The sequence below is a fragment of the Thunnus albacares genome, chromosome 7, assembly GCF_914725855.1.
Source record: "Thunnus albacares chromosome 7, fThuAlb1.1, whole genome shotgun sequence".
In the NCBI taxonomy this organism is placed as follows: Eukaryota; Metazoa; Chordata; class Actinopteri; order Scombriformes; family Scombridae; genus Thunnus; species Thunnus albacares.
In genome coordinates, this window is record NC_058112.1 from 18,483,603 (window position 1) to 18,509,842 (window position 26,240).

The window sequence follows — 26,240 nt, forward strand, 5'->3', positions numbered from 1 at the left end:
AGTGATTTTAATTAGAATATGCTAGTCAGGTCAGAGGAGAGAGAATACAACCATGCCTTGCATCAAATTAATTACAAAAACAATTTCACAGTTGTGTATTACTACTTGTAAATATTTGTCTTTTTTATACCGTTTTCTTTTAAAAAATATTGTATTCTGCCTTGTTTATACTAATTTTTGACTCAAGTGAAAACCACGATGTGCATTGTGCTATGCACATATTCATTATACTTTGAGAGCTAACTGCTAATGTCAGCTTTTTAACATGCTCACAATGACAATGTTAACATGCTAATGTTTAGCAGGTATAATGTTTACAATGATCACTATCTTCATCTACATCTTAGGCTCATGGGAATGTCATTACTTTTGCAATTGTTATGTCATAAACCAAATTATTGGCCAAATTAAGTGTGATGCCACTGGATGAAAAGATAAGGCATCACAAAGTTATTACAATTAATCCTGAAGGGAACATTAATTTATAAACCACATCTCATGGCAGTCCAGTAGTTTTTGAGACATTTCACACACAAAAAAAGACAAATGTAAACATGGTGGTACTAGAGGAAAAGTAATTAAAGTCAGGTTACTTTGTCGGGACACCACAGATATCTGTTCCAAATTTTATGGCAATCCATTCTATAATTGTAGAGATATTTCACAAAAAGTAAAAAAATAAATAAATAAAAGCCATCTGCTGGTGGCACCAGAATTAAAATCAGCTTCACCAAAGATAGAGGATTCATCCACTGGGGACCACAAATGCATAAATATTTAGAAGACACCTGTGCTTCTTAACGAGACTTGTCTCACCGACACCAGGATGAAGTGAAACATTTTGCACAGCCTCACCAATCCTCTGATCTAAGACATCCCTAAATCCTAATGAGAAGTTCAGAGTACAAAGTAGATGACTACTTTTTTCATAAGTCACAGTCCTGTTTGTATGTCTGCACTCCAAGGAGGACTGAAGCTTTTCTACAATAAATGCAACAGTGAAATAATATATAAATAATAAATGCAACTGTTTCCCAGGTATACTTTGTTGTATAAAATTCATGCAACTTATTTGGCAGGAAGAAAACACAAAATCTCAGTTGTCATAGGTGTAACCTCAATGCTACCATTCACCAAAATGAACTTTATCTTGATGTCCTGTAACAACTCTTTGACAGTAATCAAGTCAGTCCTGCCTAGTCATTTTATCTCTGATAGGTTATATGATATCCCTATTACTATGCACTACTTAACTCAACAGGGACACGATCTTAAACACCATGATGGTGTCTTAAGGCACATAAAGTAACTCTTGTCCTTTGGGGGAATGTGCGTAGCAGCTACCACAGTTTAAGCTGTGGGAAACATGTAATTATACAATAGTTTTTGAGATGAAAAGTATTTGAGTTGTCGTTTTGGTATTTCTGTTCTAAATAGCAGTGGCACAGAAGCAGATATTTGTCCCGTGTTCATTTGGGAATTGTAGTCATGAAGCTGGATGGCTGCACGCAGAGCATAGTTTGGTTGGGTTCTCATGTTACCTCACCTCTTGCTCCACACAGGCTGCTCAATCAGTGCACTTAACCATTATGGCTTAATGTTTTCCACTGTCTTTATGCTTTAATAAAATTACTGCCAATGTAGCTGCCATACAAGACAGTAGCCATTTTTCTGGAGTTTCTTTTTTTAAGTGTTCTGTTATTGTTTTCAGGTGGACAGAAGTAAGTTTTGATGTCAGATTTGGACACTGTCCGATCGCTGAAAGTATAATGTTTTACACATTATCACCACATTCCATGTTTGACAGCTTTACGCTGCACTGTCAATAATGATACGGCGAAACGGCTGATCTGCCCACTAGCAAATGCAGAGCAAAGAATAGAGGAAGTTATTGACAGACTCGGGTCTGCCTCAGCCTAATCTATTTTCCTTTACTATGCCAGCGTGGTTTGACCGAAAACGCACAGCAGATGTGAAGGTTTCGGTAGATATCAAAATGTTTACCAGTTGAAATAAACATGGCCTACTTTAGGCAATGGAGAGGCAGATTCCATTCTTCCAGCAAGCAGATAGGACACGCCATTCCGCCAATGGCTAAAATATACAGTTGTCAGAAAATATTAACTGATGAAACGGAGGAGAGGGGGAGTAGCAGTCACAGCAGAACGATTGGTCAGTTATCTGAGGCATTAATCTTCTCTGGGGCTTGTTTTAGAGCAGACATAATACAGCGCTGGCTGCTGCCTGGGGCTGCCTGGCGGCTGTGAGGAGCTGCTGAGAGGAATAGTTTTATCTCTCCAGCGGAAATGCTGCAGCATCTCAGCCAAGATGGGACTGAGATTGCGCCCAGCTCCTCTGAAGGTGGCTCTAGTGAGGGGAGTCTCCGCATAAGTAGCTGATATGAGTGTTTTATTCCTCAAATCGGCTTCCTTTCTCGCGCTGTCAGTGAGATATGCTTTTGACTTGTGAAGACAAACTACACCCTTAAGGAACCACAAATACAGGAGAGTGTGTTTGGTTTCCTGATGACTGCAGATAGTCTTGTCAGTGCCCAGGGCTACTCATTTACATCCCAGTAGTGGTGTTTCTTTAACAAATCGCAAGGAGAGTAGCAGCCCGCCTTGAGGTGTTTTTCTTCCTCCTTTTTTCTTAATTTGTGATTAATAATAGTTTCTCATCTGTCCGTGCTAGATCTCTCTGTGCTGCTGTAAATACCTACTACCTGGCATGTTCCTGCTGCCCTCTCAACTGCTCCTATGTGCTGTTTAGCAACAAGATTGCGCTCCTCATGGACCTGCTGCTGCACCAGCTAACAGTAAGTCAATGCACCCCAGCAAATGACTGAAACCTAATTCACCATGAAATACAGAATGTTTCATAAATGATGCAAAGAGACTGAATGTGTTTTAATTAGTTTGTGCCAAAAGCATTATTTCAATTTGTACGAAGTACAGTAAATGAAAAGTAGTTGCTGAATATGTTTGGCTGCAAGGTGTTCAAAACATGATAAAATTAACTTCCAACTTTCCAACGTAGCCTCATATAAACTTTGTCTCCTTTTTGTTTTGCTTTAAATTCATCTGTTGACATACTGTGCTGGGAAAACTGGGAAAGCTCTGCCTTTTTGCCGGTGTCTACTCCTGCCACAGTGTTAATGAAAGACAGAGCAAGACACCAGCCAGCAAGTAACAAACCATTGCCCAACCGCTCCGCAGATGCCTCCTGACTGAGGGAATGTGAGAGCACAGTCAGTCAGGCAGGCAGTCAGGCAGGCTGCATTGCGGCGACATGTCAGCCCCATATCCTTCAGCACTCTGTAAGAAGGGCTGTAAACATCAGCCCACTCCAAACATCTAACGGTGGCGGCTAGCTGGGGCCGCCTACACTCACAACACAGACAGGACAAGGCACAGGCACTGGGTTGTGGTACATGCATGAACTCTACTGGGGCTTCCTTCTCCAGTGCCGAGTTCCAATCCAAAGCAGTCATATTTCCTCAGGGCACACAGGGAGAGGTTAGCCTGTATGCTTCAGTTTATATAAAACATATCCCAGCAGCTGCTCTGCTGACTGACATATCCAACAGCACTGCAGGAGACAATCTGACTTTTCTCTATGTGTACACTGAGATTATTGGCCTGAACAATTATTCATGCTCCTTTTCACTCCTCTTTAATGAGTTGTGATTTAATTTACAACTCAAAAAATATATTAATATTTTCACATACACATTGCATTTGTTATTGTGTTTAGTAGTTTGACTGTGTGTACGCATGTGCACATCTATGTGCTGGTATGCGTGTATGTGAGCAATAGAGTAAGGCCATGGGGGTTGTGCTGCCATATGAGCATGTCCCCTTTTAATTAGATTTGTGGAGAATGTCGGTGGATTTACCTATGCTGTCAGCATTCACCCCAACCATTAGACCAAATGAGAAGGTTTTACCTTTGCATGGTTCTGCACGTTGAACAGCAGCACTATATTTTAAACCTAGAGCTCTGCCTCTATTTTCTAGAAGTTTAGCTAGAAACACAGATGAGGTAAAAGCTCTTCTGACTACGCTGTCGAATTTCATTTTTTTTTATCTGGGCTCCCATCTTGTCAGCATATAGCTGGTTCATAGTACATCTTAACCTGTTAACACCAGCTTTTTTTGTCACTTGTGTGGCTGAGGATATATCACAAACGGCTATCTCACTATTGTAAGATTAAGATGATGAATAGTAACTCACTAAAGTGCACAATGTAAAGCAATGAAAAGCCTTTTGCTAAACTAAAACGGGGCATGTATAGTTTGCTGTCCATTCACTCATAGTGCGTGCTAAGGCTAAATTGACCTGTCCCCTGCAGTCTCAGTTTCAGTATTTATTGAAGGATCAGAGAAAGGAGCACATGAAGCTAATTTATCAATATACGTTTTGGGATTGCACCTTGTGATAACAGTCTTTTTTTTTTTTTTTTTTTTTAATTCTCACAGCTTTATGTCCCAGATGAGGACAAGTCCATTTTTGGGCGCAGTGTGAACAAACAGGTCTTTGAAGGTTTGACCACAGGCCTGTTGCAGACCATAGCTACCATCCTGGGGTCCCTGTGGCCACATATCTCTGAGTCTGGACAAGGCGAAAACACATGGATTTCCTCCCCAGATGCCAAGGTCAAGAGCTCTGCCATAGACTCCTTCAACACTCGTACACAAGACCTAATCAGGTATTTTCTTTGTACAACTCTCACACTGCTCTCCTCCTCCTCCTCCTCCTTCATGGCACCTCTTTTTTTTTCAATCTACGACCTTTTTACCTTCTTTAGTACATCCCTCCTCTGCTCCTCTTCTGCTCCTCTTCACTGGGTTGAGAGTTGGTCAACCTCTGATTTCCTCAACAGCATGCCCCATGTAAAGAATAGGCTGACGAAATGTCAGATCTCTTGGAAATGGTCCAACTGGTGTCTTGTTAGAATGGGAGTAGTGTGAGAATGAGCGTGTATGCTGGCATCTTTCCAGCTTTTACTTTTTCCACACATTCAGCACCACATTTCAAGTAAGATCAGTTTCTAGGGGGGGGCACAAAGTAGCATAAACAAAGAGCACTTCCAAAGCTTTGAAAGGTCCCCTTGAACCTGGCGTTCGAGCTAGCCGTGTGGGTCTGGACTGTAGGAGTCGGGCTGTGTTGGAGAAATGTAGGCTATGAGGAAAGGCAGGCCCGGCCTGATGAAGCCGTGTGGAAGAGTGCAGTCTTTCCACCATCCCTCCCACAAGCCATGATTCATCTGGTCGGAGCAGCTGCACAGGCCCACCACTCTCATCCACTGACCTAGTCGTAACCCTGGAGACAGGGGAGGGCCTGAGAAAAATGGTGTCGTCAGACTGGTAATCCCAAGTACGAGCAGAAGATTTACCTCAACTGCCTTGTATAATGTATATGCTAGTGAGGAAGGACAAAAGATCAAAACATTTTTAGCTTTTGCAACGCTCTCCCATTATGCCAACCTATATATCACATAGAAAGGAGATCACCATTTCCTTTGCTCTCATTACCAGTTCCTCAGTTTGCCTTTCAGTGCTTTTAGCCCCCTATCATTGTCAGAAATGTTTTCAATTCATGTTCATATGATAAGACGCAAAGTGGCAAGTGTGACCACCAAGCAGGTTGTTAAACAGAGAGCAGGCACTGAACAAAGCAGTCAGTGTGAGGATAGATCCTTTCAACCTACATAAAGCTGTGGAAGAGGATCAAGTCAAAACAATGGAACTTGGTTCAAGTGTCAAATGACCTGCAGTGGAGTTTGAAAAACGGCATAATCACCTGTTTTTAGAGGCCTTTAGTGAGTGACAGTTCTAACAAAAAAGGTATGCGAAAGAAGCGACGAGTCAAGGCAGTGATAAGATGAAGAACAGTGGCTTCACAGTGACCTCGTCAGCCACTTGGAAGCCTTGATTGGCAGCTGTACTGCTCTCTAGCTTTATTTTGTAAGCCGTTGGTGCCTGAGCTGAGCCCAAAGGTTCAGGCATACCGGAGCTGTAAGAAGATGGCTCCAGGTCAGTAGACTGTTAAGGGCCCAGAGCTGGGCTGGCACAGGGGCCACAGCAGCCTTCTAATGACACTATTAGCTGTGATTTGTGGCTGAAAGACTACAGGGAACATGATCATGAGACCTGTCATTGGCAAAGACAAATTGGAGATATCACAGTAATAGCAGTGGGTGAAGGGCTTAGGTGAGGTATCGGCTTTCAACTGCAGGGCCATTGGAAGTATGCACAGTAAAGGCTTTTGTTTGCTTGGGTGAGATTAGTTTTTTTTTTTTTTTTTTAAACAAAGGAAGTCTCCCAAGGTAAATTTGTCTTACCATTTAAGGAAAATGCTTCTAACCACTGTATGTATTTGTCTCTTCTTCTGTTTCTTGCAGCTACGTAGTAAACATGGGTTTGATTGACAAGCTTTACGGGTGCTTCCTGTCGGTCCAAGCTCCTGTAGACGAGCACCCCAAGATGTCTTCTTTCCTCCAGCAAGCGTCAGCTCTGTTGCACAGCATGTGCAAGCTGTGCTTTGTCGTAACCGGACGGTGAGCATGTCTGTTACTCTGTTATACACATAAAACACCCCTGCTATCTTTTTATCTCCCCTGACACACACACACACCTCTGTGTGTCTAATGACAGAGAGTGAGTCACTGTCAGTTTTTTTAATGTCACAAGGATCCATAAAGACTGGGCCCATGGTTACTCAAACAAAGACTACGGTTCCTCTGCAATCAGCCAGCAGGTCGTTTACTCCAGCCAGCTAGCTGGCTAAGCTGTCGTTACTGCAGATAGAGATAGGCATCTACTTGACCCGGCGCTCTGTCACTCACCATAAACCTTAGCCTACAGCGTGGGGGGAGCCCACCCACGTGTGCTATGGTGACCTCAACTCAGAGAGGTTCAGTGGCGCCGCTGACAGAGGCTAAGCACACAGTCACACTGAGGGACATCAGCACCACAACTCCTCACTTGAAAGGAAAAGAAATGCTGACCATAGTAGTGAGGCCAGCTTTGATGTCATTACACTAGAACAAACTTTATGCATAATTGTCATGCTCAATCTGTAGCAATTTTAGTCTTTTTTTTTTTTTTTTTTTTCTATACCAACCTCACCTCTTTGCACTTGACAGTCCATCACTCACAGAACTTGTCGTTGCGTCTTCACTGTCACCCAGTGTGCTGCTGTAGCTTGCCAGCTGCAAGGTGCTGCTACAACACTGAACAGCTGCCTCACACTGGCATGGTAGAGGACAGCTTACACCATGTTTGCTACTGAATATCTGTGAGAAAACTTGTCATCAGATATCGCAGGTATAATGAGACCAATGTCAAGATCAATACAGCAGCCAATGAGCTCTGTTCTGCCAAGATTCTCTGTGTGTCATATAGAAGAATGCTCAGTGGGCTTGTAGAATATTTTGGCCATGCCAGTTGCTGTGTCAGGGGATTATAATGGCATTTGGAGGCTGTGTTCTTGCCTAGCAACATATTTCACACAGAGCCTGTTGGCTAACATCAAGTATCAGCATGCACTGTAGGTTCCATCCAGAGGTCACACACCCTCCATTCTACATGGCTGCAAATCATAGCTGGTGCTGCTGCAGTAGTCTTAAATTGTCCCTCTGTACTAGCTGTGAGTTTTTCCATGGAGCCTTCTGCATTGCGACTCTGAAGATGCCATTATTGCATTAATTACTTTTAACTTTTTTTCTTGCATTTTCAGTTTGTTTGTTTTTTCAAATATCAAAGATCAAATGAATCGCTAATTGTGTGACCCAGTTAATCCTGCAGGCACTGATATGATTTAAAAATAATTGAATTGTATTCTGTTTTTAAAATGTTGTATCTGTTCATCTTTTCTGATTTGGTTTTTCACCTAAATTCTAGTCTTTTTAAGCTTTCAGCTTTCAACTCTTGCTAGAAGTTTATCTATAAAGAGAAACTCTCTCTTGCACTAATGCCAAAGGGGAATTAAATCATTGGTGATGTTTTTGGCTTACTGAATGGAGCCTTTTCTCTGTACTGTCAAGCTTGTATTGAAAGAAAGTCGGTACCTCCTCTTTTTAACCAGCATTATACCTGGCTTTGTTGTTAAATATGGCTTCATCCATCAGGGTGGCATCTTGTTGAAGCCAAACAAACATATCACTTTGAATCAAATATGCTGGAGAACTAAGCACCTTGTCAGGAGGCTCAATACAATCTGCCAGCTTGGAAGTCGCTGCCATGAGCTTCACGTCATGGCATTACTATGTTTACTGTAGCTGGAGTGGGAGCGGTAGGACAGTCTTGAATCTTGAAGGTCCCACTCTTCAGCTATAACCAAACTGGCCGACGGTATATTTTAGTAATTGAGTCGCAAATTGAGACAGAAGCAACTGTGATCCAACATGTCGAAATGCAGCATATTTTGAACTTGAGGCTGTTTTCTCAAGCAGGGAATACAGTAGCACTAACGGGGGTAGTATCTTTTATCCAAATGGAAAGTCATCTCTAAGCTCTTGTCTGCTGAGTAAATCTAGAAGCCACTGAGGTCTAGAATTTTTTTTTTTTGGTGTTGCTTGACCATATATTTCCCCTCTTGTCCTCCTCAGTGCTCCCACTATATTCGACAATAAGCGGCAGGACCCGACTGGATTGACGGCCCTGCTGCAGTCCACAGACCTGGTTGGAGTGGTGCACACCCTGTATTGTATCCTGTTGCACAGTTTCTCACCAGAGTCTGCATCCCAGAGTCAGGAACCCTACGGCCCCGGGGTCATCCAGGTGGCTTTGCAAGGCATCCGCTTCCTCAACAGTTTTGCCCTGCTTGACCTATCCGCCTTCCAGGTATCCACATTAATAGTATATTTTTTTCACTTTTTGCAAATTAAAAAATATACAGATCCAGCACAATTTGCATGTTAGATAAAGGTCTTTATTTCTTTTTCAGCAGCTCTGCATCTGATGGAGCATGTTTTCTGTATTGTAAATTCTATACATACTGTGTAAAATGATTTTCACAATACATGGTTTGCTGAAGGAATAGTCGGTGACTTGGTATTAATTTATTGGTATTAGAGTAATTTAAGGACTTGTACCTAATCAGTAACAGCAGGATATCATAAAGATGCCCACAAATATTTAATTATTGTCCCTGGATTTAATAAATCTGTATACATAATCAGATTGATGCTAGTTACTTTGTTAAGAGCTATTAGAAGAGGAGTTACTCTCCTCAGGACAAAGCTGACCCGTGGACATAAACATAGTTGCCCTTTGACCCCAGGTCAGTTGCTGGGGTCAAACATAGCCCGGTGGGTCAGCAGTAAGGATGGAGCGCGAGTGATTAGCACTGTATGCAGGGCCGTACATTACCCACCCAGAAGAGGAGAGGGCGACAGCTTCACTGTGCCAAGTCACCACGTAGACGGAAAGGCACAAGAGCAAGCGAGAATGCTGTTAATTATTTTAATGTCTTGTGGTAATTACTTTGAAGCAGCTTCCTCTCACTGGCCAGCCACATTTGGGCAACTCAAAACAGCTGGAATGAAAGCATTTCACTGCCAGAGTTTTATGAACATTTTAAATAATGTTTCTTTTTTGGGGGGGTGGGGGGGTGGGAGTTGTAATCACCTTGTGTTTCACATTACCTCACAGCACAGGCTAATACGTATCACAGTGGATGGATGATGAGAATCCGGGCAGTAAACTCACTCTGCTGCCGCATCAGCCTCCAGTAATATGTTTAGAAAAGGTTTTTAAAAGGGGCAAATGCAGTATAAATAATTGGGTTTTACAGTGGTTGCATTTTGGCAGAATATGCTGCAATAAGTCTGCACTCCTCAAAAATAAGTATGAAAAGAGGATTCATACCAGAAATGCCAAGGTTTTCCTCCTTGCTTTGTGGTTTGTCTTTTCAAATTTTATTTATTTAATTAAATGAACTGGCTTTTGTTCCATGTGAAAGCTGCTAAACATGATGCAATGATTTTGATGGATATGTTGCCTGCATTCAAAGGTTATGAGGCCTGAAAATATAATTTAACTGTTTATGGATGTTACAATGCTAACATGCTCAAACTTCCAGTGGGATTGTGATGATCTTATGGTGCTTTGTCACACTGACATGTTTAATAAATACTGTCTGTGAAGTGCTCCTAGCATCTCATTTGTGAGCGAGTTTGGGGTGTTTTATGTTGGGACCCCGTCTGAGTTGCTTATACTCTTACACCATGTATGTTTCCACCAGCAAAACATATATAATGTTTTATTACTTTGCATTGTTATTGCTTCGCGGTCTTTGTTATCACAGTCGCAGCAATTTCTGTTTAATTTACTACGATACACACTGACACGCTTCGTCTGTGATCTTTCAGTCTGTTTTAGGAGCCGAGGGCCTGTCTCTTGCTTTCCGACATGTTGTCAGCTCCCTGCTCTGGTACTGTACCCAGCATTCCTCTGAAGAGTTGCTCCACGAAGTCATCATCTGTGTGGGATACTTCACCGTCAACCACCCTGACAACCAGGTAACGCAGCTTGAACCTACACTGCACAGCAATGACTTCATGATTTTCAGTTCAAAAAAATTAAATCTCTCCAAACCAAATATATATTTAGTTTCAGTGAAGGTTGTAACTAACAATTTTTTTTGTTAGCAATTCTGCCAATATTTTTTATTTTTTTAAATTCCATTCAGTTTGTAACAGGGGTCAGCAATCCGGTTCAACCATGAGCCAAATTTTTGTTTGTTTGTTTTTCCCTCAGCATTATCCCACAGGCGCAGTGGAGATGCAAGCTTATTTTTTCCAATATATTTTGTATTTCAATATGTTGAGTGTTATTTTAATTCATTTAAGAATGAAATTGATTCATAAAGATGTTTGTTTTTAGGAATGCATATGAGGACAGATGTCATTTTCCTCATTTGTAAGTGAGGGCTATCAGACATAATGCATTTTATGTTAATAATAATTTTCATACCACAGGAAATAACAAAAGTTATGACAGATTCATCATTTTTATTAGCAAATGAGGTGCTATCTCTATTTGTCTATATTTACCTTTGTCAGACCAACAGTAAAAAAAAAAATTAAAAATTAGGTTGTTTTTTTGAATACTTGATATTTGAAAAGTTTCTTTCATATCACATATCGTCATAAATTAATTTTCTGTCAATCGACTAATTATTTAATTGTTTCAGCACAAGTTACATTTAATGCCTTCAGTTGTCTGTTGAGGCAGCATACTTTAGTAATTACTATTTTTCCTCTCATGTATTATTTGTCAGAAAAACGTTGTAGTTTTGTAATTGTAACAAAAAGCACCCGTTTAAAGATTCATGCCTTGGCACCTTCCTGCTTGTGGTCTGTGTGTCGTCTATTGTCCCACAGAGTGACCCATTGTTCCCTCCTGGTAAAGCAAGGCAGCATGCTGGCCTCGGTGATACAACTTCTTAGGGACTTCTATGGAAGTGAGCAGGATGTGATGGAGCAGACCTGGCTGCTGTGTAATTGGCTGTCATGCATGGCCCGTCTACCGGGCCCCTGATTAGCCATGCTACAGTTGGCTGGGCTCTGATTGTGTTAAGCCTGACCCACACGCAGGCAGCAGCCACAGCTTCAGTCTCAAACCTCTGATATGTGATTTATCTCCTCACAGTCGCAGTCAACCCCCATCGCAACAATTTATAGGCTGATTACTGATTCTAATTTGCCAGATTTTTCACTTCTAATTAAAAGGATTCACCTCAACTATATGGCACTTAAGCTCTCCTCTGTGTACTTATCCAATTTAATTATTCTGATGTATAGAATTAGCATTCTGTTGGTCATTGTAGAGCCAATTAGCATATTAAATTGAATAATTCAATGAGGACTGATGATTAAATTAAGCGAGTGACAGATGATTTGTCTTTGTCCACAGCAACATTGACAGAGCAGCCATGTCTGACTGTATTTGGCAAAAAAAAAAAAAAAAAAAAAAAAAAACATTTGCATGTAGCTTATTTGGTGAAAAATCATTATTGGGCCAATAAGAAAGTTTTGAGAAACAACAAAAAAAAATATTCCTACCTTACTTAAGGGGTTTAAGAATTTAGTTTAAAAAATATATGTTTGACTCTAGATTGTCAAGAAACAAGATCCCACACAACCCACTCACAGAGTTGATCTTTACCAGTGGTCCAGTTCCTGGAACGCGTCCATTCAGTTCCGCACCAAGATGGATGCGTTAAGGAGAATATTTAGAGCAGCTTGAGCTTTTCTCAAGCTAATGTAAGCATTGGCAGAACACAAAAGCGGCCCGACCCCAGGCCTGTGCGGTCGCCGAGACTGCTGATTCACTGTCGGCACACCAGCTTTTGTTTATACAGTATATACGCTCTAGAAATAAGGCTGCTCATAAAAAGCAGAACTTTGAAGCGGCACAATACGTAGTGATGTATTCCCTCTGCTCTGGGGGCATGAATAATTCACCTTGTCACACAGAAAGCCATTGCGAGAGTGACATATGTAGGCTTGTGTGTTTCAAGTGTGTTCCTGCTCGTGGGGGCCACTGAGCCATGTAGCCATATGTTTCATTGTCTGTTTGGTGGGTCCGTGGAGACCTTTTCCCCCTCCAAAAAAAACCAGGACAAATAAAACCTATTTTGTAACTGACATGTAATTACACTTCCTTTTTCCCCATAGAGATATATACCGGTAATCTCCTTGTCTTTTAAATACAGTGATTCATTTGTGAATCACCCGTGGTGATGATCTGTTGAATCTTTGAGCTGACGGAACTGTAATTGTAAACTGTTGACATGTTAACCCACCTGATTCCTGCTTGCTTTTTAGAAAGACACGAGCAATTTGAGAGTGTGGAAACCTTAAGAAAACTTTGGAGGGGGGTTTTCAGTACATGGAAAAAATGGCCACACACACGCAAGTAGTGAGCTACACAGGCAAACACACAAATGCTGTTGCCCCCATTACACACACACACACACACACACACACACACACACACACACAAGCAGGTCTAAATTTAGGTAGTGTATGGATCTTTTATAAATGTAATGTGATAGTTTTCCCTGCACTGGCTCCTGAGATTACCCGACTCCTCGTTGCTTATATTTCATAAACTGTTTTCTTTATACCACTAAGAATCTCATGAGATATAGATCGTCTCTAGAGCGAACATCCCACACACATCTCCAGAGCTCAGCCTTATCTGTGGGGTCATTCCTCTTCTTCCCATTCTCTCAGAGGGCGTTTCCTCTGCCCTGCAGGCCCAAGCCAAGCTTTAGGCCTGTAATTCCTGTTAACCTGATGTTGAAACGCTCCCTTCAGCAGTCCATTACTGCCAAGACAACCAAGCCCTCACTGCCTGCAGGGTAAGTGCAGCTCGTGCAGACCATAGGGAGCCAGTGCCGGGGAATGCACTCTCTGTATCACCCAGCAGAGTAAACAGAGGCAGAGAAACGCAGACAGACACACTCTCTGCTGACTGGCAGGAGAGGGCCTGATTGTTAGTTCGGTAGATGATTTACACTCTGCTTCAAGGGTGAACGCATGTCCAACGGGCTTAAGTGAAGCTGAGGACATTTTTATCCTTGTGAACCTTTCAGTGAGGAGTTTCCATTTGTCTGTAATACTGTCGTCAGGATATTTTCAGAGCAGAATTATCAGCAGTAGGATCTGTGACAGGGTGACATCAGCTCATAGAGATAAATAAAGAGTTACTAAACTTTATTGTGTAAACAGCAGGTTTTATGAGATTTTAAGACAACTGACAATTACCCTAAAAGTCAAGTTGGAGTGTCTATGTCAATGTCTGCAACGCTAGAATTCAATTGTCCAAATGCAATTTGCATGGCGTCCTGTGCTCATCTCAATAAGCTATTGTAAAAGTGTTGTAAAGAGGCACTAAACGGTTATTTGACTAACTTTGCTTTGTGGTGTCTGCTGTGCGGCTTGTCTTATCAGTAGAGCAGTACCACTGTGATGGATCAGGTTTATGTTGCGGATTCAAGTGTCAGATATATGGCCCTGCTCTGACACTGGTTCTTCCTGAGGTGTTTGGGCTGTCTAGACACAACGATGAATGAAGATGCCTCCAAACATTTGAGATTGTCACTTTTCCTCTGGGTGACATTACAAATTCCAAATTAGATTTGTGCTACAGCTGCAACGATTACTTGATTAGGAGATCGACAAAAAAATAAATCGGCAGCTGTTTTGATAATCGAATAATTGTTTTAGTCATTTATGTCGGGGGGTTTTTTAAGCAAAAATGCCAAACATTAGCTGGTTTCAGATTCTCAAATGTGACGATTTAATGCTTTCCTTTGTCAATGGTAATCTGAATATCTTTAGGTTTTGGACTGAAGATGTCACCTTTTGACTCTTGAGGAAATTATAATGAGCATTCTTGACTATTTTTCCAACATTTTACAGACAAAACAATTGATCGATTAATCAAGAAAATAATCAATAACAAGAAATAGTCATTAGTTGCAGCCCTAATATGTGTATAAAATTAATAAAATGACTTTGCAGTGAAATCTGCCTCATCCAGCAGTGCTGCAGCTTCATGCATTCAAACTAATTATGCTATTTGAGATTTATGCTGTATTGCACAGCTGGATGACGACCGTCCCTTTTTCCGCCTCTCTGTTCTTAAATCTGCTTTAGCTCGGTTTCCGCTTCAACACAGGGTTTTCCCGGGAATTTGTTTGCGTTTCAGAACATTAACTTTACACACTCTTTGTTGTCATTGTGGACAGTAAGGAAGTTATGTAATGGAAGCGTCATAAAACTCGGCACTGTTTGAAAATGCCAGGTCTCTGAACTTAAGAACAGAGCAGCCAAGACACTTGAGTTTTTACAGGGGTCTGTGTTATACGCGGGCCAGATGCATGGGGTCAGATGCTTGTTGTTAGTTTTATGATGTCAGGATTTAAGCTGCAGATACTTGGGCTGTGCTGGGAGAAATAATGTTGCGGTTTAATCTCTAGTTGGAAACCATTTTGGGCTCTGGTGTTGCTCTTCACCTGGTAGAGGCGTGGAAAGTTGGTAGGGGACTCGGTTTCTTTGTTACCTCAAGGCTCTCACTGCCACTAGGCTTTGTTTTATGTCTTTCTGCGTCAGGCACTTGAGGGTGGACAATTTGTTTAGGCAGCTGAAGATGGAACTGTGCGTAGCAAAGGATTATGAGATTGGTGGGTGATTTGTGGGTTGGATATCCTCAGAGCCCCAGCTCAAACATCCAACATTTGCTATAGTGTTAAATTATGACACCTAAACTATAAATGCTCCGGATTAAAACCTAAAAACAAATACATTTTTTGAGCTTCATGCTGAATCTTGCGCTTGGCTTTCTAATGAATTTCAGCCGCATAAATTTATTTACACTGGTTTGTCTTCAAGCAGTGTTGCAATGCAGTAGATAAATATGATGATGTAGGATTTAGTGAAAAGTACCATTGCATGAAAACACGAAAACTACATGCACTGAAAATAAGCAGCACTGCTGTTGAAAACAACCAGAGCTTGCCTTTTCTTTTTTTCCTTCTTCCTTTAGTGGATGAATTTGTCCAGCAAGTCCTACATTCCTTTGTAAGAAACACTTATTAAGTCAGAGAAACGGGGGATTTTGTTCTTCCACTGTTACGCACACATATACACAGTAAAAAAAAAAAAAAAAAAAAAAAATTCTTAGTTCACTGCTGCACTCAGTAAAATACACCAGAGCAAAAATGATTTCACATGTTCTCTTGGCTTCAAAAGTTCACACTTACATTTCAGGTTGACAAATTTATTGGTCTTCACATTATAAGTATTTGTAATGCGTTGAAGCTGAGATTGTTTGACCTGTCCAGTGTGGATTCTTTAAACAAATGATGAGAGGAAAATGGCACTGTTCTGTGTCCCTTTGAACGTCGCTGTAGAGGGCAGCTCTGAGAAGCTTCACCTTGAACTGATAAAAGCCATGAATTATCGCTTTGTTTATCCTGCTGCTAAAACTTGGAGTGCATTATCAAAGGAGAAACCAGTGGGAAGAGTATTAGAGAGTGTATTTTTAAAATCTTGTAAATCTTGTGAATTTATGTCACCGTGACTTGGGGACCTCACCTTGCCCCTCTGGTTTCCATTGCCGTTGAGCCCCCCAGTCCTGTAGTCTGTACCTGTAAAGCAGTGCAGCTTTTTTTTTTTTTTTTTTTTTTCCTCTCTCCAGCCAGGATTTACCACGCTGACCCCCTGGCTCTCAGAGGGACTGCTGATGGTCTTCCCAGACTCAAGGGAGATGCCCAGAGCATTAGGCCGGGACCCCCTTCCTTTGCAGCAGCCCCCTTTTTTCTAATCAAATGTGGCTGGGAGTGATTTGGTTTTAATACTGGTGGCCCGGATGTGATGGTGTGTGATTGACGGGGCTGTGATGGAGAGCAGGATGTCGGTGGGGTGAAAATTCCATTAATGGTATTGCTCATTTCTTAAAGTGGGGGGATGGCCACGCTGTTGGTGGAGGTTCGCTCACCCTGCCTCTCACCCGCCACCCCACCCCTTCATACCCCTGCTGCACTGTGGATGCCCTCTCAACCTGAGCTTCACTCCTACAGGGCGGTAACAGGCAGCTACAGTGTTTCTGAAAGAGCTTAACACAAAACTTGAAAGTGAAGTTTTCACCACTAATGATGCCATCAGTTCACATTTCTCATTTCCCTCTTATGTTGCGGCAGCTCTGCTATTGCTGTTTGGTAGAAAGGAAGAACAAAACATCCCATCATTGTGTTTTATAGCCTGTAATTGTGTGGTGGGAGGCTGTGCCCCCCAGGTCTCCTCCTAATGGCTGTTTGTGTGTTGTTTTAGTGGCAGATTTACATGTGGGAGGGGCTCAGGGAGGTGATTTACAACCAGCAGTGCCACTGACTGGCTTAGTGACTGACTGGCCCTGCTCCCTGTGTGTTCCAGGTGATAGTGCAGTCTGGCCGCCAGCCCAGCGTGCTGCAGAAACTGTGTCAGCTGCCCTTCCAGTATTTCAGCCACCCGCGCCTCATCAGAGTGCTCTTCCCCTCCCTCATCTCGGCCTGTTACAACAACTCTCAGAACAAGGTCATCCTGCAGCAGGAGATGAGCTGCGTGCTGCTGGCTACATTCATTCAGGTGAGCACGGTTACACACACAGTATATGAATGCACAAAAATAGATCATTATTTACACACTTGTAAACTATAACTGAACGATTGAGCAGTCCCCAAAAATTGATCTGATAAAAAAAAAATAAGCCAATGCGGAAAACGCATTCAAAAACATGCTAATAATTATAAAAATAACCTGTTTGCCCTTGAGAGTTTCATCCTATTAAGTAAAAAATCCAAACATAAATTTCTTTGACATCAGAAAGAAACTATCTCCGCTGACGGCTGATTAATGATTGTTCATATTAGCCCCGGTGAATCTGTAACCAGGGGGCTTTTACAAAGATAAATGGCTTCCTTCACAGTGGATTTACCTGCCACTGGTTCAACTCCCAGTAAACAGCTTGTCTCCTTCATCTTCTCCCTGACAACACGGCCCTCACCACTCTGCAGCCACCACTGTTTAGACACCGATTAACTTCCATTGAAAGGGAGACAAGCTATTGTCATTTCTTTCAAACAAAGCAGTAATGCATGGCGTCTTGCCCCACTGCCCTCATTGTTGAGTTAACCTCAAGAACATTCCTCAGAGTCAAACAATTTGATCCGAGATGATTCTCTATCAGCCGTTACACTGAAAGTATTTAGTTTATTTAAGAGATTAAAATGGGATGACACTGTAGTTGAAGCTCTAAATTTCTTTTTAAAAGATTTTGGTTTTTTTGCTGGAACGTTGTGCCATTTAATTAACTTTAAATGAGGCAAATGAAATTGTATACACAGCCTCCGTTATACTGTTATTGAAGTCACTAACGCTTTTTATTAAATTCTATAGGATTGTGCCGCAAATGAGAAAGAATCTGACAATAAAACAAAGCAAGCAGGTAAGTTATAAGTTTATCAAATGCTTAACAAAAAAATGTATGTATTGTAAATTTTATCATTTTAATTCTGTAAAAATCTTTGAATTGTTGAAATGTTGTTTTTTGACATGAAGGTTCTTCCAAATTAAAATAATAATAAAAAAATAAATAACTGTGTTTAAGACAAAACAGTTTTCCGCTGTGAGGAATTTTTCTCAGCAAACACTGAATTTGAAATTGAAACTGAACATTTTGTTGTTTTTTAAAAAGGATCAAGGATTTCTGTGTAATGTAGTTGTTCTTCTGTGTCTGATATAAAGTTTTCCAGCTGCTGGATTTCTGTGAGTTGTCCAACCGCTTTCCTCGAGATCAGTGGGATTCAGCGCTGCAGTTTTTTCTCAAGAAGCAGGAGGAATGATGGACACGCACACTGTCACACAGGATGGATAAGCACAGTTTCAACACTACAAAAGAGACTGAGATGTGGCGTTATTTTTTAGATATTTTTTTTGTTTTCCCTTTCCTGACTTGAAGTCTGCACATCGGTAAATAACATGTTCATCAAACTGTCAAATGTAAAACTCGTGAAGCGTTGTCCTTTGTCGGTGGATCTGTTTTGATTTCATGGAAATCAGATTGATGTTTGTGAGGAATTTGCACAAAAACATTTTGTTTGTACATTACGGTTAGAACACGTGCACAACTATTCCATGTAATGTGTAAACAAGCCATTTGTTTCTGTTGTAGATAGAAATAGATTCGTTTTCACAGCAGCGACGATCTAAACCTGAAACATTTACTGATACTGTAATTAATAACTTGCCAAACATTTTTATTGATACTGTGTTTGTGTTAATTTATTGCATTTGTCTCATTTTTGAATGTGAATGACCAGAATGTTTTCTCTGGTCTGCATAATGCCAGTTATAAGTTACATGACCTGCCTTGAATATGTGTTAAGATTATATTTTTCAAGTTCACATCTTTTCCTTTTCTTTCTCTCTCTGTTAGGAGGCACTTAACAAATTAATATAATTTATTGAGTTATTTACCTTTTATCATATAAAATAAAAATAATTATGGTTATGTATCATTGTTCTTTGGTTTTATTCTGTATACAGTGTGCAAATTTAAAGTGATTCCCTGTGTGTGTGACGTAAACCAACATCAACACTACTGTTCTCGTTGGCTCTGGGATTTTGGTCAGTTAGGCCTTCATGCACTTATAAAATGAAGATGTGTCAATTTGGTTTGTAAATTGAGGGGAAAAAATGCTAATTGCAGAAAACAAATACCATTATTGAATTTTCAAGAAACATGAATAGGAAGTGTTGTACACACACTGACACTATTTTAAAGAACTTTTGAATCCAGTTTTGGACACCACCAAAGAAGCCATCTCCTCATGTACCTGCCGTGCACTGATTATTGGAAGTGTATTAATTGGTGCATAATGGATATTCCAAAATATATTGATAGCGTTTGTTATTGTAATATTCCATCACTACAACATCAGTGCTGCCTCCTATTTCTGCACTTCTTACCATCAAAGTGGATGTTTTAGGCAGAGTTTATAAACCAGTTAAATATATTTGGCAGTGTGAAAAGGGAAAAAATAACCTCAAATTTAAAAATATTGCCTCTTCCAGCTTGTCGAGTTTCTGTTTAAAGGCAGTTTTAATGTTGAAAATTTGTGAGTTATTGAATATTTCAAGCTTTGATGAAAACTCATCCCTATTCAAATTCAAACACCGTCTTATATTACACTATTTTACACGAATGTAATTTTTGGGGTTTAATGCTTATCATTAGAAAGCTTTGTCTAATATTTTTCTAAGTAACATTGTCCTTCTTAAATTCACTGTCCTATCTCTTACAGGCAGTTTAAAGATTTAGTAGCTGTATCAGCATGTCTAAAAAGACTTAACAGGATTTTGAATTTCAATGAGACTCTGCTTCCTTGACTGATAAAAGCCGATCCTCCCAAACAAATTGTTGAGGTGTAGTGTGTCAGTACCGGCTTGACCTGCATGCTTTCTTGTCCAGCGGCTATTTGCCGATCAGGATTCCTATTGGAACGAAAATAAACTCAAGGCACGCCAGGATGCGTCCGCAGGCTGGGAGTCCCCTCAGCGCTGTGCGGCTGCAGGTTTTGTTGTGGGTCCATTCAGTGTATCCTTTGCAGGTGATGCCAGATGCAGATAAGGGGCCGCCGCTGCCTGGCCTCTGTCTAGACTTGTAACCACGGGCCTCAGGTTGGTATGGCTGACTATGACATTTGTCTAAATAAGATCTTTTTTTTTTTTTTAATCATTTCATCACTATAATGGGAACAAAACATTATGCTAAATGTGCTTAGGCCCAGGCGACTCGGAGGCCATATATTATATATATTTAAAAATCTTGTGAGAGAACATTAATCTGACCTCAGCCTATTGTGTCTGATTCAGTGACCTGTGACACAGAGGCTGCATGGTTAATAATATCTTGCCAGGCATCAGAGACTGAGCAGCCCTAAATATTAGCAGGTTTTCCCAGATTTAGTACCTGAGGGTTTTTGTGATCTCAAACTTGCAGCTCACTGAGTCTGAAGGACATCCAAAAAATCTGAGCAACATGCCCAAAGATGTCTTTTTTTTTTCTTCTTTTTTTTAATAATGGGTGTTTACTGAATTAGTCTTAATAAAAGTCTGAATACAGTCTAAACCTCTTGCCTCCACTCATAAACAAGCATTATAAGCAGCAGATGCGTTTCCATAATATGCTCTGAATGTTTTGGGAACAAATGTTTGCATGCAATAATCAATTAGAACTATTGTTTTATTGATAAGATCGGCTATGTCTGTCCTCATAATAAATAGTAATAATAACTTATTTTCCGGAGAAAACGCCAACAACGCGCATCTCTTCCTGTTTCATTAATTTACAAGAGTCGATACTGAAACTTACAAATCATGCACATCTACACAGCTTGTACTCCGGGTTCCAGATAAACACACTGTAAGCTTTAACGTTCAGAGGTCTAAAATACAGGCTCACATGTTTGAATCCCACAACACATATGTCCAGTCCAGGCAATGGCATCACTGTATACACAGCAAAGGTGTCCCATATCTAGCAGCCCCGCCAGCAAAATGTCCATCAACAGCTGCCGTAGTGTCCTTGAGCAAGGCAGTGAGCTAAAATGCCTAACAGTAAAGGGAATAGTCAGACCTCCAATCCTCGAGTCTAGACATATATCCTGGAACATAATCCATCCTGGTCCTTTATTCGTGTTTTTTTTTCTTGATTGAATGTCTCTGCTATATTCTATGAGGTCTCTGCGCGTGACTTCAGAGGACGCGGGCGCGCGCTCGGGGTGGGGGTTAGGGGGGTAGGGGAAGAGGGGGGCTCCAGCTGACCTCAGTGAGGGATGGGGGGGGTGGTTGAGGAAGCCTCCTCACGTGTCCACTGGACTTGGCACCATACTGTTCGGTGTGTCCGGTAACTGCGACGACAGGGAGGTCACGTCACTGCCCGAGGAGTTGCCCAGCGAGCCCGACTCAGAGAAAGACACCTGCAGGAGGAGGCGGAAGGAGGCGGAAGGAGTCAAATCAGCAGGAGCACGTGACTTTAAATAAAAGTGATTTATGGTCTGTTGCAGCATATGTCAGTCTCTGTATAAACTTCTCATGAACCCCCAGTTAAAGAGATGTCAGCGAGTTATGTGAATGTGCTCATTGAATTCTCAAGAGTCTGAGGGGATCTTCAAATTGATGTGGAAATAATTGTCATGTTTTTTATTTATCCAAATTATTGTCTATTAAAAATAATACACAACATGGGGTTTTTCCTGCATGACTGTAGCATTCTTGTAAATCTCCCCGGACCTCATCAGCATATCAAGTGCCTCCACGTGGGGGCTTACAAGGCTGATAAACCGTTTGACACAAGAAACAGCTTGTTTGCACTTGAATCTTGTGAAATAAAGGCGTCGATATAGTAAGTTGAGTCAAATTCCAAGCTATAACGTTGTGATACCCTTTCAGATGAATTTAGTTGGGGGTTTTTTCTTACAGAATGAAGCTCATCATCATCATCATCACCGTTACAAAACGTCTTGATTAGACTGACATCTCAATTCTTTCTTCCTCTATTATAAATTCATCTTACCAATAGTATTGTATTATCTTAACATAATATATCCTCTATTTATTAGAATGTAATTGATGTGATCTTACCAGCTGTTGGAAGGCGGGCTGGTCCAGGTCGCTCTGCAGGGCGAAGTCGCTGAGGGTTTTCCACGGTGGCTGGTAGGTTTGCACCTCTACAGGATTCCCCTGCACGGTGTTGTCGTGGCGGATCGGGCTGCCTGCCACCAGAGGTGTGCCTGTCAGGCCCTGCAGATTCTGCAGAAGAAACACTCAATTAGCACAAATATTGTCCAATGAACGAGTTCAGTCACTTCAGGATGAAGAATATTATGTTATACAGTCACATGAGAGGGTATGGGAGGGTAAAGGATGTCGGTTAAATGTATTGACATTTTCTGTCATTATGAAGGAACCAATTAAGTCAACTTTGTTGGACAACAAACGAAAATTGTCCGAAAAAATATTGACATGTATGGCCACAAAGTAGCTACTGTGATAATCATGTACATGTAATAAGTTACATTTACATGAGTCTGTAAAATAGCTCAAATTTAATTCTGTAGAAGTTGGATAACATGACTTTAACTCGGTCTGCTCTGGCAAATCATCTGCCCGAAATACAAAATTCATTTTTTCTGATTTATTTAATAAAAAAACAGTGAATGAAACCGGAAATATAATAAAGACGAAGAAGCAGCGTTTGAGACTGTCAGAAATACTGAAATGCTGATTCTCTACACTCGTTATTGTGTAAAGAATTATTTCATTTTCTGGCTTTTTATTCACAATTATCAATCCAAATGGCATTTATTTGATCACGCCTAAATATCAGAAATATATATATCAGAACATATATATCAGAAACATAATAATAGACATCAGATTATTCTTCATCCTGTCATGGTTTTTCCCTCTGGTTGAAGTACATCAACAGCCTGTTCCGTTTTCCATATTTTTTGTAGGCTAATTAAGTGAAGTGGGAATTAATCACAGGTTTTGTGGGGCAAGAGTGACAGTAAATATGAGTACTGCACAATTATGAAATAGGCCTAAACTATGCAAGAGTTGCCAAAAATGCATCAGACCAGTATGTCCTTGCTGCATCAGTCACTTTCGCAACAGCAAAATGCCTTACTGCAAACTCACTGCACTACCTCATGTTTACCTTTGCTGCTATTTGAGGACGTTTACACTTCTCGTGCACTTGTGCGTATTTATATAATTCCTTTACTTTATGTTTCTGAAGATTTCTGAGTATATTTGCTAAATATATTTTTAGTAATCTTATATTTTTAGTTAAGTTCGTTTAAATTGTTTATTCTGCAAGTGCACTGTTTCTGGTCATTTCATTTCAATGTACGTGACTACTGACAAATGATAATTGAATGCATTTGTTTTTCATTGCTGCCATGACCGGAGAAACTAAATGAACTCACAGTTTTGTCGCTGTGCTGCTGCTGCTGGAGCTGCTTCACCAGGATGGACTTCTTCTTGTCTTTGCAACGTTTGTTCTGAAACCAAACGCGGATGACCCTGGGGCTCAGGCCGGTCATCTCCACCAGCTGCTCCTTCATCAGAGCGTCCGGCCTCGGGTTGGCGTTGTAGCAGGTCCTTAGGGTGTGGAGCTGCTTCTCATTCAGCACTGTCCGGATCCGGGTGGTCTTCTCGGACTGCTTGTGGACGTGGTTCCGGTGATGAGGAGGATGCCGAACCGAAACCGATTCTGAAGAAAATGAAAAACCTCAATAACTAGATGAATAAATAAATGTTGTAAGCCTATAAGAAATTATAGTCCCAAAGTATAAAAAAATAACAAATGGCCTATAGATTTAAAATGATCACAGTCTGCAGTTTATGGGAATATTAGGCAATATAAATTCATAATAACATTATGCTACTGTATAGTCACTACTGCCATAGAGAGATTAGATTTTAATCTTTACAGACTGTATGTGTAGCCCAGGGCTAGGCTGTGATTTGTAGGCTACAGGTCAGGTCTTTCTACAGGCCTAACATAATACCTACTTGGCCCCCAAAATGCGCAAAAAATACGCACAAAAGATGTTATTTCTGTTATTATTCAGCTGACTTTGTTCAAATTTAGCCTAAAAATGACCGAAACGTTTGCAAGAAGGATAAGCAAGCATATTAACAAACTTATAATAATAATAATAATAATAATAATAATAATAATAATAATAGCACGATTCAGGCCTATCGACATAATTTTTTAGTATGATGTTGTAAGGATAAAAACCTGAGATGTGCAGCGGTCTGGAGTGAATGTTCCCGGGGCTTAGCGGGCTCCCTGCAGAGGCCCGATCCACCAGCAAGCCGTGATCCGCCCGACACAGCAGCTCGTCATCCCGCAGGGAGAACTCGTCCCCCGGCAGGAGGTGTCGGCTACACACCGAGCACCGAAAACACTCCATGTGATACACATTGTCCCGGGCTCTCATCACCAGGTCGCTGCTGCAGAAGCCCATGTTACACTTTGCACATTTGATGCCAAATAGCCTGAAATGGAGCACGGAGGAGTGTTGGTCTCATGTAGCAGTGGCCCCCCTCAAAAAAGTTGTTGAATGATGTGGATCTCAGTTCAAGATCCAAAGAAAAGAATCACAAAGAACCCTGAGCGTGATTCACTATAAGATAATTAACTACTGAATGCATGAAACACAAAACTGATTCAGCTCTATTATGCACATTTTACGCACGTTTATTTGAGATTGAATAGGAATCTGTGGCTATTATTATACTTCATATCATCTCAGTTGTATGTAACCTCTACTATCTTTTCATCAACCCAACACAGGGCCTCTTAAAATGAAAAGAAAGTAAAAAATAATAAATTCTGTTGAACTCCTACCTTACATAATCTCTTTTACAGTAAGTCTTTCCGTCTCGGACGAAACAAGTGCAGGTCTCGTCCAGGTACTGGCTGCACTCTGCGCACTTTAGGCAGGCTGCATGCCACTCCAGGTCCGGGGAGACTCTCAGGATGTACTGGTCGTGTATCTGACTTCCACAGCCCACACACATTGCGATTCCCGACTTCTCTGTGTGAGGGGGGGAATGCATTAATGCAACCCTGTGTGCGCTCTTTTAATCCCCATGACATCCCTGTTAAACCCCCTTCACCCTTTCACCTTAAGGAGAGAAAATGTTGTGCAGGTATCACAACAAACATGTAAGTCCTTCCAAGAATATTGATGAATTATTATAGTGAGGCCACATGAGCTAAAAATACCACCAAGTAACCATACTGCATGGACGCATGAACACCACATATGACAGTGAAGTTATGATAAGGATATTATATGAATATTAAACAGATTTTTAGTTAGGGCAAGACTGTGATCATGCCTTAGTTGCAGCTTTCCACATTATTCTGCAAAAATCGAAATTAATCGAGCGACTAATCATCAAATTCAAGACTACACGCCGGGTATGATATAAAAGTGAAATTTAAAGCTCACAATAAAGCGCCGGAATGACAATACAAGAGCAGAAAGAGGAATATCTTACTTTTTGAATGATCCCCCATATCATCCAAGAAAGAAGTATTGAGCAGGATATCCACCATACAGGAAAAAAAGCCCAGTGCAAGCCGATAGATGGAGGAGAGGAGCGGGAGAGGAGACCGTCCCGTCCCTGGCTGGATGATAAACTTGTATTCCTCCACCGAGAGGTGGAGAGAAAACAAAGATCCTCGACCAGTGACGTCTGCAAACCTGGACTTCTGTGGGTCAGGGGAGAGGGTGCCATGCAAATCTCCTCCCGGACCCCTGCTCTGTTTTTTCCCCTTCCTTTGGCCCCTTCCTTTGGCTTCTTGAACTGGCTGTGAGAGTTTTTTTTTTAATCTTCTGATGATAGAGGGCTGCCTGCATCTGTATTTCCTCACTGAAAGCAATTGTCCCCGTTGACTCGCAGTATAATCATAGACACTGTGTGTGTGATACTCAAATGTGAATTTAGATCGTATTGCTGTTATTTCCTTTATTTCCCTCAACATGTATGGACTCATAATATTTGTGTGTATACTTCTCAGTAAGTTTATGGTAACCTTATGATTATCTTTCTATGATATTGTGTTTTTGTTTAGTTTTTTTTTCTTTTTTTTCTC

The 26,240-nt window shown here is 41.0% G+C and overlaps 2 protein-coding genes across 5 annotated transcripts in view; one reads left to right on the top strand and one right to left on the bottom strand.

Annotated features, from left to right (window-relative positions):
* scaper (S-phase cyclin A-associated protein in the ER) overlaps positions 1–19,032 on the top strand; it is a 58,374-nt gene extending 39,342 nt beyond the window's left edge. For all 3 annotated transcript variants that reach the window (XM_044356334.1, XM_044356336.1, XM_044356335.1), the window contains 8 exons: positions 2,692–2,815; positions 4,479–4,708; positions 6,404–6,559; positions 8,612–8,846; positions 10,376–10,525; positions 16,952–17,143; positions 17,954–18,002; positions 18,302–19,032. In XM_044356334.1, coding sequence (XP_044212269.1) covers positions 2,692–2,815; positions 4,479–4,708; positions 6,404–6,559; positions 8,612–8,846; positions 10,376–10,525; positions 16,952–17,143; positions 17,954–18,002; positions 18,302–18,399 — 1,234 coding nt within the window. In that variant the 3' untranslated portion in view covers positions 18,400–19,032. The remainder of the gene's footprint in view (positions 1–2,691; positions 2,816–4,478; positions 4,709–6,403; positions 6,560–8,611; positions 8,847–10,375; positions 10,526–16,951; positions 17,144–17,953; positions 18,003–18,301) is intronic.
* A 1,751-nt stretch (positions 19,033–20,783) lies between these two features.
* Positions 20,784–26,131, bottom strand: isl2a (ISL LIM homeobox 2a). 2 transcript variants are annotated; one of them, XM_044357088.1, is made up of 6 exons: positions 25,643–26,131; positions 24,984–25,173; positions 24,372–24,631; positions 23,551–23,837; positions 22,202–22,369; positions 20,784–21,537 (listed from the first exon to the last, which is right to left on the bottom strand). In XM_044357088.1, exons 1-6 carry the CDS (start codon positions 26,127–26,129, stop codon positions 21,421–21,423), a joined length of 1,509 nt encoding a protein of 502 aa, XP_044213023.1. In that variant the 5' UTR covers positions 26,130–26,131; the 3' UTR covers positions 20,784–21,420. The 2 variants fall into 2 exon arrangements, with proteins under 2 accessions (XP_044213023.1, XP_044213024.1); XM_044357089.1 differs by lacking the exon at positions 25,643–26,131 and having other exon boundaries at positions 24,984–25,467.
* Between the last annotated feature and the right edge of the window lie 109 nt (positions 26,132–26,240).